The 11795-nt window shown below is 44.5% G+C and overlaps 1 protein-coding gene across 1 annotated transcript in view; it reads right to left on the bottom strand.

Annotated features, from left to right (window-relative positions):
* Positions 1-2249: 2249 nt before the first annotated feature.
* NEK5 (NIMA related kinase 5) overlaps positions 2250-11795 on the bottom strand; it is a 78185-nt gene continuing 68639 nt past the window's right edge. The window contains exons 21-22 of the mRNA XM_055140986.1: positions 7521-7632; positions 2250-3826 (exon numbers count right to left, since the gene is read on the bottom strand). Of these exons, the coding sequence (XP_054996961.1) occupies positions 3562-3826; positions 7521-7632 (377 nt within the window). The 3' untranslated portion in view covers positions 2250-3561. The remainder of the gene's footprint in view (positions 3827-7520; positions 7633-11795) is intronic.

Raw genomic sequence — 11795 nt, 5'->3', positions numbered from 1 at the left:
CGGGCACCAGAAACGTCTCCATTGTGAGACTTCTTGTTACTGTTTTTGGCATATGGAATACATCACAGGTAGCTTGCCAGGTTCTGCCGTGGGGGCGAGGTACTCTCAGTAGCTTGCCGGGCTCTCTGAGAGGGACAGAGGAATTGAACCCGGGTTAGCCAAGTGCAAGGCAAACGCTGTGCCCCAAGTTAGAGAGTATTGGGGAAATTGTTGCCATAGAGGCAGGGTGAGGATTGGGATGTTGGGGGAGGGGATACTGGGGACATTCACTGTATCTGTATCACTGTCATCCCGTTATTCATCAATTTGCTTTGCCTTCTCCACTGGTGTTTTCCAGCTTTTTTATAAAATACCAGTGGAGGCAACAGTGTATGCAAGATGAGTGTGTTGATTTAGGGGCTGAAGCAGATTGAAAGGATTCAAAATCCTAAAATAAATGGTAAAGGCTTGGTATTTCTTACCTAAGGAGATTCGGCCAAGCGTCTTGTACTGGGACAAACCTAACATGCTACTCCTTAAACACCGAGTTTATTTATACATTCCTTTTCCTTTTGTGGTGGTGGAGGTGGTGGGTGGGGAGCACACCCAGCAATGCTCAGAGCTTGCTCCTAACTCTGTGCTCCTGAGTTGATGGAGCCTATGGGCCGTTTGTGGTGCCAAGGATAGAACCAGGCCTTCCTCCTTCCTCTTTTTTTTCTTTTTGACTTGGTCCTTAGAGTATTAGAATATTCAGGAACTGTGTTTCATTTCCTCTGCTTTCAGGGTTGTTCAGTGTGAGGACAACATGAAGACGCTGGCGAATTTATCATGTATATATGAAACATATTCCCATGAAAATAAACATGTATATACTGGTTATTGGGCTAGAGTGATAGCACAGTGGGGTAGGGCGTTTGCCTTGCATGCAGCTGACCTGGGTTGGATTCCTCCGCCCCTCTCGGAGGGCCTGGCAAGCTACCAAGAGTATCTCACCCGCAGAGCAGAGCCTGGCAAGCTACCCGTGGCGTATTTAGTATGCCAAAAACAGTAACAACAAGTCCCAAAATAGAGACATTACTGGTGCCAGCTTGAGCAAATTGATGAGCAATGGGATGACAGTGACAGTGACAAATACTGGTCATTTTAAAAAGTTTAAGATTAAGGCTGGGAGATGGCTCAAAGGACTGGAGTACTTGCTTTGCATACAGGAAACTAAGACTCAATTCCCAGCACTACCTGGTTCCCTGAGCACCATCAGGTGTGGCCCCTAAACAAAAACTAAAATAGTAAAATTAGTAGCACTTCAATCCCACAGGACCATGTGTTACTAAGAAATTAATACAATGGTGAGAAACTTTGTAATATCCCCACTGTATGATGTAACCATATTGCACTCTTCTCTAAAATACAAAAATATAATCCCATACACCACCTTACTCCAAATATTATAAGGGAAATAAAGACATAAGAGACTAGGCATAGTTAAAATGAATATGGTACTTCTACCCCATGTCTCATAAAATTGCATCAAATGTAAATACTAAGCAGAATGTAGAAACCACAGGCTTGGAGAGATGTACAGGGCATCATGTCTGCTCCAGGCCCAGAGGCTAGAGGAAGGGACTACATTGCACATGACTGACCTGGGCTGTACCCCTGGCACCCCAGTCCACCGCGAGTCCTCTCGGAGCACAGGTCAAGGAGTAAACCTTGAGTATAGATAGGTTTGACCCCAAAACAAAAATATAAGTAATCTGACCAACTTTGTTTTTTTCACTCTGAAAGTAGCAATGTGCCACAATTTTGTTTTTATTATAGATTAGACATCTCAGGAAGAATTCTACCACTTAGTAATATAACCACATTGTCTTCTTATCAGCAGACACAATAAATATACATTAAATTCCATGTTTATGTTCAACATTTGCATTACAGAAAGTTCAATCTAGTTTTCTGCCTCAGAGAGTTTACAGTGTAAATAAGTAAACTGTATTATAATTTATTCAAGAAATATTTCTGATACTAAGGTTTCTTTATAAAAATACTATCATGATGGGGCCATGATATGGCTCTAAGGCAGAGCACCTGCCTTGCCTGTAAGGCCCTGGGTTCAATCCCTGGCACTGCACAAATACACACATGTGCATGTACAGCATAACAAAAATCAAATATACTCCTGGCCTTCAAAAATTATAATCTACAGATTTGAAGCTACTAAAAATTCAATTAGATAATTACCTAGTGCCCAATTACTATGACATCCCTTTTCCTTTCCTTGTTCATATGTTATTCATATCAATATCAGTTTCAAAAAGGTGTACAAAATTTAAGAAGTTACAAGAGATTTAGAAATTAGTTACAACATTTAGTTTACCAGATTTAGAAAATGACAGAATCACTTTTATTTTTTTAATTTTTTAGTTTATTTTTTAAAATTTTTATTATTAAATCACCATGAGATATTAGTTACAAAGTTGTTTACGATTGAGTTTCAGTGATAAATGGAACATTGAGAATCACTATTTTATTTTTTTTTGAGAATCACTATTTTAAATGGTAGTCATATATTAAAAATTTAAATACTAGTTTTTGTTTTCTATCTCACAAATTTAATACCTTAAAGTTCGGTGACTTCACTGTGGACTTCATTACACTGAAATCAGTCGGCAGCGCTTGCCCCTTTAGGCTTGGGGAAATCTGGTCCTTGCCCCTCCCAGCTTCTGAGCCCCAGTGTCCAATCTGCTTGACCCTGTCCAACACGGCGGCAGTGGTGTCTCCCTCATGCCACCATTCCTCTGCTTCTCTGTTCTGCTCATGCCACCGCCACCTCTTCTTGTGCTTTTAGGGACTCTTGTGTGATACTGACTCCATCTGGATAGTCCAGGAAGCCTCCCTACTCCTACTGTCGCTAGTAGCTTTAAACCCCTCTGCCATGAGACACCCATCTCAGGGTGTGCGGGAGAGGAGGTCCAGGACTCTGCTGACCGCTTATGTTTCTGGAGAATTTCTTAGAGAAATTGTAAAGTGAAAATAGCACAGCGGGCAGGGTGTTTACCTTGCACGCGGCCGACCAGGGTTCGATTCCTTCGTTCCTCTCGGAGAGCCGGGCAAGCTACTGAGAATATCCCGCCTGCACGACAGAGTCTGGCAAGCTCCATGCGGCGTATTCGATATGCCAAAAACAGTAGCAACAAGTCTCACAATGGAGACATTACTGGTGCCCACTTGAGCAAATTGATGAACAATGGGACGACAGTGACAGTGAAAAATATTAATGGTGGGGGGGAGGTTGGGCTTCACCTGGCTGTGCTCAGGGATCACTCCTGGCAAGGCTCATGAGACCATACGGTACTGGGGATCCAACCTGGGTCTGCCATGTAAAAGGCAAGTGTCCCACCCACTGTCCTAGCTCTCACCCAAAATACTAATTTTCATCTTCAACATTTTGCTCAGTTGTCTAAGTTTAAACACACCCCTGGGAAAACCCATTCAATGAATTAACATTCATGTCTTATATCCAAAGAGATACTACAGCATGAGAGAGGCTCATTTACTACTTATAGGAAAATGCAGGAATCACACTTATATGTTTTCACTGGTGGTTGCTGTTTCTTGGTTTTCATCAACAGCACAAACCATGTCATTAGAGGAGGCAGAAATAATCTTCAAAGCTTTGCTCATTTCTGCAGGTTCCTGAGTGCTTAGTCTCTCTCTTCCTCCTAACTGTCCCACATCCTCAGAGGAACCGGAAGCCTCTTCTCTTTCTTCCTCCTCTTTGGAAGTAGTGAGTTTTTCGAGAGATTCAACTACTTCATTTCTCAACTCATCTTCTGATTCTTCAAAATTTCTAAAAAAGGTAAACAGCAAAAATTTATGATGCCAAAACTCAAAGGAACATATATGATAGTTTCCTTTTTTATTCCCTACCACCATTTGAATAATATGAAAATAACATATTTATTCATGTAACAAATTATTTATGATATCAACCTGTTTTTTCCCCTGTGGATAATAACAAGCAAATATTAAAAGAATCCTTATTCTGTTCAGCTGGACTTAGGTCTAACAACTTTTATTTATGTATCAGTATCCATCTAACTCTTGTGTCTAAAAGAAAAGGAGACAGAAAAGAATAAAAAGAAAAATAATGAAACAGCTTCTTTAATGTTTAGATTTGTTTTGGGGCCACACATGGCAGTCTTGGGGCTACCTCCTGGCTTTTTGCTCAGGTCAGTCCTGGGGGTCAAACCGGGGTCTGTCACGTGCAAGGCAAACACCTTAGCCTCTGTATCAGCTCTCTGGACGCTAGGCTGAGCCTTTACTACAGGCCAGTCACTGCCCTAAAGCCCTTTATAAATTCTGTACTAACAACATTTTGAGGTAAACATTGTCATCATCAATATACAGAAAGTTGAAGCTCAAGAGGTATTTTTTTAAAAAATTGTGTACGGTCTCAGAGTAACTGTTCAGTAAACTTTGGAATTGTGTCTAAATGTCACTAATACTCGCAGAGGCAGGAGACCAAGAGAACCATCTCTCTAATAATCAGTAATAGTTCAATGACAAACGGAGACTGAAAGTAGCTGGTGAAATCCTAGAAAGTGTTTATCATGGAAGTCAAGGGTGTTGATAATTTCCAGGAAAAGGCCATACAAAAATAATTTTGGGTTTGCAGATAAGAGAGAGTCCCATTCATAACCCCTCTGCCCACCCCATCCCATCACACCCCACACCCTCTGCAGGACTGCCTGAAATAATTATTAAAAATTATTACATGCCAACAACAAGAGTGAAATCAGAGGAAAACCATGGCAAGTTCAGAAAATAATAGGCTGTGCTGGTCCTTTGAATTAAATCTGAGAATAAAGTGTACTTACATTTCTATTTTAAAAAAGAATGAGACACTGAAAAAAGGTTTAAAAAGCCAATAAATAAAAACTTAGCTGAGGGGCTGGGAGAGCTAGTTCGGGGTGAAGCCACTCGCCTTGCGTAGAGCAGGAGGTGAGCATGATGTAGACCCTGAGCACTTGCAGAACGGGAACCCAGCACCCCAGAGACCACTAAATCAGAAATAAAACGAATCTGAAATGCAGAAGTGTCATTCACCCCCTATGCCCTGAAGTCTCTCTCTCTCTCTTTTTTTTCTTTTTGGGTGACACCTGGTGATGCAGAGGGGTCACTCCTGGCCTCTGCACTCAGGAATCACTCCTGGTGGTGCTCAGGGGACCATATAGGATGCTGGGAATCGAACCTGGGTCGGCCATGTGCAAGGCAAACACCCTACCCACTGTGCTATTGCTCCAGCCCTGAAACTGTCATTTTTTTAACCCAGTGGTTCTGGGTGCCCTATGAGTGTCCCAGCACACTGAGTGAGAAGCTGCAGGGAGAGACTGGCACGAGCCTGAGGGGTGTCACTCCTGTCCCGATAATCTGGCGGCAGCCATTACAAGCAGACAGTTTTCTGACAAATACTCTGTTTAGGAGGAAGGCAGACAGGTATGGACCCTTTGGTAAACATCAGGAAGAGACACAAAGCCATAAAGCAAACAAGGAATGTCTGGTGAGACAAAAGAAAAAAAAATCCTCGCACCAGGAAACGTCTGGTGAGACAAGATATAGTTTAAGGGGTGCCCTGCTGCCAACACAGAGAAACCAGAGCTTGTGCAGAGCCAGAGGGCCAGCAGAGAACAAAGAAACCTCGAAGACTCAATTCCTTCTCCTTGACACCCCCTCGCAAAGATTCAAGCTGGGGTGAGGAAGGGAGGGCGGGGAGAAATCAATACACTCAACTTCTCAGGGAGGAATTCTCTCTGGGCCACCTCTTTCCCCTTAGCTTCTCCTCGCTCACATTCCCTAAAGAAAGCTACCTCCGGTAGTTTATCTATCATCTCTGGAAATTCTGAAAATCTCGTCTACAGTGGAGAGATGAGAGCCTGAAGCCAGCAGAGCAGGGCTGACTCCTTTAGCCAGTCCCGGGCTCCCCAGGGTCCCCTGCACCACCGCCCCATCATCTCTACCTGACGACACAGTCAGGCTACACTGCGCAGTGACAAAAGCAAATAACAGCAAACAGAACACAGTGTACGAAAGAAAGGCATTCGCTTACAGTTTAGTGGAATTTCTCAGGAGTTTGCACAGAAAATAGATGAGATCGATGCTGGCTAGGGAGTTGTGTGTGCCTGAGGTGGGGAGGTGGGGGGCCTGTTCCTTTTGACTTGTATGGGCCCCTTGGCAGTCAACATCAGGAAGAGACACAAAGCCATAAAACTAACAAGGAATATCTGGTGAGACCAAAATTAAAGAATTTTTTTTGGAGGGGAAATCTATTACTTGCTTAAAATATAATACAGTCTTTACAATTTTAGGCACATAACTTGCAATACTGTCAATGATGGGACTGGAGCGATAGCACAGTGGGTAGGGTGTTTGCCTTGCACACAGCCAACCAGAGTTAGATTCCTCCGTCCCTCTCGGAGAGCCCAGCAAGCTACCGAGAGTATCCCACCCTCACAGCAGAGCCTGGCAAGCTACCCGTGGCATATTCGATATGCCAGAAACAGTAACAACAAGTCTCACAATGAAGATGTTATTGGTGCCCGCTCGAGCAAATCAATGAACAACGGGAGGATAGTGCTACAGTGCTACAATCTCTAAAAATTCAAAATTCTACAAATTTTAGAACTAATAAGAGAGTGAAGAAAATTACAGGATACAATGTTGATAGAATAGCTGACCTCACTGTAGAAGAAAAATAACCCAGTTAATAAAGGCAGGACAGAGCTTTGGATGTGACTCTGCAGTGAAGCACTGTCCTGCAGGTATGACACTTGAGACAAGGGTTCGATCCTGAGCACCGCAAAAAAGGAATAACCACAATAACAACAATATTAGGTGGCACATATTAAATGAGGTAAACTACGAAACATATGAACATATGTGAGCTGTTATACTCAGTGTTGTTTAGATTTATAAGATTCGCAAGGAATTATAACTACCATAAATGAATGAACAAATGCAATGTAATTCTAAGCAAGATCCCAACAAAGATTTTGATGACACTTTACAAGAGATACATGTGTTGAATAAAGCCACGAGAGCTAAGATGATTAGGGGGGAATGTGTGGAAACCAGATAGGAGCGGGGTGGCCCTACCAACTGTGGGAGGAAATGATGAAGTGATGAAGGCAGACTCTCATTGATGCAACTGAGACAAAACACATTAAATATGGGGCAGAGAGCCCAGACCCAGTCCAGGCACAGAGTCTATAGCCTTCCCTCCACAGTGATCTGTCTGTCTCAACAACACCATTTTACTTTTTTAGTTGACTGAGAGTCTGTGGTTTACAATCCTATTTCAGATTTAAAAAAAAAAAATACCATTAATAATGGTTTCTTGTGCATGTACCCATCACAGGCATACCCACTCCCTCTCCCAAGGACCACAATAACAGCATTTTAATTTTCCATTGATTCTTCATGTAGCCATCTGATTTCATATATCATCATCCTGTATCACGGAAGTATGACAGATGATTACTTACGTATCTTCATCATCTGATCTTTGTTCTAATTGTACTTCATCAACCTCAATGCTCAGAGCCATTTCCGCCTCTCCTTCATCTTCTTTTGGAAGCCACTGCTTTAGTGTACCCACTGTGAAAGAAATCACCAACAGTTTAAAGCCTGGACTCCTAAGAGGGATGGATACCAATATACTAACCCCGGGGGTGCTTCAGCCATAATGCTGAGTCTCTGAGTCATTTCCATGAACATTGTCATGGAGCCAGAGTGACAGGATACTGGGTAGGCACTTGCCTTGCTTGCAGCCACCCTGGGTTTGAGCCCGAGGGCCCCATAAGATCCCCTGAGTACAGAGCCAGGAGTAAGCCCTGAACATCTGAATTGGCCAGGGTCAAATCCCAGTACAGGGGCCCTAGAACTCTCTAGTCCAGAAAGTTCTTGATCAGAGAAAGGATGCCCTTCAGTCTCAACAGCTCCAGATGTTTCTCTTCAGGAGATGAAGAGAGCATCATGCCTCCGCAAACCAGCAAGAGTCCGAAGCTGGTGTCAGTGCCAAGACAGAAACAGTGGCCATGGCCATTCTCGGGGGGCGAGGGGGCACATCCATCACTGCATACCCAAGCCAGGGCCTTGCTGTTCTGGAGGAGACGTCTTCTCTAGACGGGGTCTGTGACAGAAGGATCTGGAGGCGGCAGAGAGTTGGAGATGCTGAACGCTGGAGAATGTTCTCCCCTGGGGGTGGAGTTTCCCACTTCTCTGCCACCTCCTGTCCGCCGGCTCTGCCCGCCCGCCAGTTGGACAGTCGTCCTACTTGGTCCGCACCAAATGACTGAGATGGGGCAAGGGCTAGGACCATAAAACATGACCCTCTGCTCCGAGGTGGGTAGTTAAATGTCTAAACCCTACAGGGAGGAACAGCTGAGCTAACATTTCTGAAGCGGCGTCTGCTCCTGCGTTTGAGGGAGATTCATAGTCAAGCCGAGGGAAGGAGACAGCTCAAAGGGGATGGTGGGGGCTCCTAGGGGCATGCCGGAAGAGCAGGAACTAGACATCTGACAAAGGGACCCACTCGAGCAGGTGCTACTCCTTGTCTTGTCCCTACCCCTGTCCCACGCATCCCCTCTTGCAGCTAGAAGGAAAGGAAGCGACAGTGACCAGGCCTGGCTGCACTTCCTGGGTGGAGAACTTCATAGCTCTTACAGATAAGCAGACAGAACTTCAGAAAAGTCAGGCAAGTTTCTTTCCAAGGATCCCTTCCTCTTGCTCTGTCCAGTAAGGAACGACCTGTGCTGACTCAGTAGGAAGGAGGCCCTGGACACATGCACAAGGACACCACAGAACACTCTGCTCTAAAGCAATCTAGTTGACAGGCGGCGAGGAAGACCGAGGAGTGGTTCCGAATGGTCCTTGTCAAAGTTGGCGCCAAGGACAACACCATAGCACTGGCTATAGTCTTGAAGAAGACTATAGCATGAAGAAGACACAGTTTGGGCCGATAAACACGACCTCCTGCTCCCCACCCTCCTTCTCACTCCACCCCTCCAACAGACCAGAGCTTGCTTTCTCTCGGGTATGTTTCAGGAAATATTTCTATTCCAGAGAAATTAGAATCCTAAATGAAGGTCCCATGGCAAGATCCCAAATAGCTGGAACAGAAAATTTGCCAGCTAAAACCCTGTGACATCCTTCTTATGAGCTCTAAGTTCCATCAGCCTAATTATTTCAGCCACTCAGATACCACCCCCGCCTTAGCACATGTCATCCCTGGATCAGGCTGGAAGCCTCGTGTGCCCTCCAGAAAAGCTGGTCCAGATCTCAGCGAAGGCCTGCCACCTGTTCTGAATGTGCGCCACACCTATGTTCAACCTCTTCTAATACATATTCTCAGGTTCTCTCTTTAAGGGGGCCGGAGAGAGACTGGAGCAATAGTCCAGAATAGTACAGCAGGTAGGCTGCTTGCTGCGCATGTGGCCAAACTGGGTTTGACCCCTGGCACCCCATATGAACCCCCTGAGCCAGGCAAGAAGTGACACATGAATGGAGAGCAAAGAGTAAGTTCTGAGCACCTTCTGGTGTGGCGCTCACGGACACGGACACACACACACACACACACACACACACACACAGAACCCATGAGATGGCTCAAAGGACTGTAACACAACTTCTGCATGTGGCAGGCCCAGGCTTAATCCCCGCCACCACCAAGTTCCCCGTGCTCTGCTGGAGACAGATCCTGAGCAGTGGGGCGGGGAGGGGGGGCGGGAAGCATGGCCAGGCATCTCCTCAAACCACAACATCATCAACTAATTAATTAATTAAAAGTAATTGTGGACAGAAATCTGGCTCAAAGTATTGAAGTAATTAAAAGACAGTTTAATATTGTCTTTACATGTGGGAGTTCTGGGTTTAACCTCCTTTTCCCCCACCAGAGAAAACAACGCCCCCCCCCACCCAGAACCCAACCACAAGTGATCCCCTAAACGCTACTGAGTACAAACCTGGAACCAAAAAAAGAATAAATAAAAGTAATTGTGAGGACAGGGAAAATTAATTCTCACAGTCACATACATGATAGTAACAATTATGATAATATGGAGTTGATTCGGGCTACAAATGTGTCTCTCATGTTAATGAGTTTCTGTTTGTTAAATGGCACACACGGACAGCCAGATTAGTTCACATTTTTAATGTCTGAGTATTGTAAAGTTCTACCTCTTAGTACTAAGAAATTCTTTCAGCTCTGTAATGTTTTATCAACAGGAGTATGAAAGGTCATCATAATGGTTTCCATGTGGACAAGAAACCATTTGGCACTGTCCTGAAAGGCAACCCAAGAAAAGAAAAGTGGCAGGAATAAGGATAAGAGACGAAGAGATCAAGTATTTGGGGAATAGATGCTTTGGTTGATTATCTAGAAAAATGAAGCAAATCTTGGGCTGCAAAACCTTGGCCTGGAAGGGCCAGAGAGAGAGAGTACAGCAGGTGGGGTGCTTGCCTTGCACACAGCCCACCAGAGTTCAACCCCCACCCCATGGCTCCCGGAGCCCCTCCAGGAGGGAGGAGTAATCCCTGAGCACAGCCAGGGGTGGCCCCAAAGCCAATAGATAAATTAAAATCTTGGCCTGCAAAGGCAGTACAGCGGGTACTTGCATGCAGCCAGCCTGGGTTCAATCCCACCACCAAAGCCGGGAGTCATTCCTCAGCCAAGCCAGGAGTAAACCCTGAGCTATGACAGGTATGGCACCAACAACAACAATAAAAAGCTTAAACTTTGCCAATATTACTGGACTACTCTTATTCTTCACCGCACCTATAAAGGGAGTATCCAGTTTGTGGCTAGGTTTAATATTGTCTTTAGAAAAAAAAAACCCAAAGCAGGGATTGGGGTGTCTCCTGGTGGAAGAGCACTTGTCTTGCATGTATGAGGCCCTAAGTTCGGTCCCCATCACCACACAACATAAAATCTTTTCTCTTTGAGTGGTAAGGTGAAAGTGGGAGAGAGGGCTTTACTGTAATTTATTTATCTATTTTATTTATTTTTATTTTTTAATTATTTTTGCTTTTTGGGTCACACCTGGTGATGCACAGGGGTTACTGCTGGTTCTTCACTCAGGAATCACCTCTGGCGGTGCTCAGGGGACCATATGGGATGCTGGGAACTGAACCCGGGTTGGCCGCATACAAGGCAAACGCCCTACCCGCTGTGCTATTACTCCAGCCCCTATCTATTTTATTTTATCTGCTGTGATGATGGTGGGACAAGCTCCCCATGGTGTATTCATATGCCAAAACCAGTAATTATGATGGGTCTCATTCCCCTGACCCTGAAAGAGCCTCTGATGCAGCACCATTGGGTAGGACGAGTAAAGAGAGGCTGCTAAAATCTCAGGGCTAGGACGAATGGAGACATTACTGAGACCACTCGAGCAAATCAACGATCAACGGGATGACAGTGATAGTGATAGATAGTGATGTTGGTGGTAGTGGTAGAACTAGGGGTGTAACTGGCAGTGTTTAAGGTCCTACCCAGAGGTATCGGCAATGCTGGGGAGCAAATCCAGGCTCTCTCATACAAAGACTTGTGCTCAGCACCACCCTCATGTTATTTCACTTAAAATACAAAATTTTTTTCTCTTAAGAAAAATAGGAAAGCAAAGCTAGTACAATATTTCACATATTTAGAGCATTGTGGTATCCTCTCAGTGATGCTGAGAGTCCATTGAATATAAGTTGCACTTTTATTTTATATACCAATGGCAAAGAAAACATCTCCAATAAAATGACTCAATGTTTTC

Source organism: Sorex araneus, chromosome 1, assembly GCF_027595985.1.
Source record: "Sorex araneus isolate mSorAra2 chromosome 1, mSorAra2.pri, whole genome shotgun sequence".
Taxonomy (NCBI): Eukaryota; Metazoa; Chordata; class Mammalia; order Eulipotyphla; family Soricidae; genus Sorex; species Sorex araneus.
This window is presented reverse-complemented; position numbering and strand designations above follow the sequence as displayed.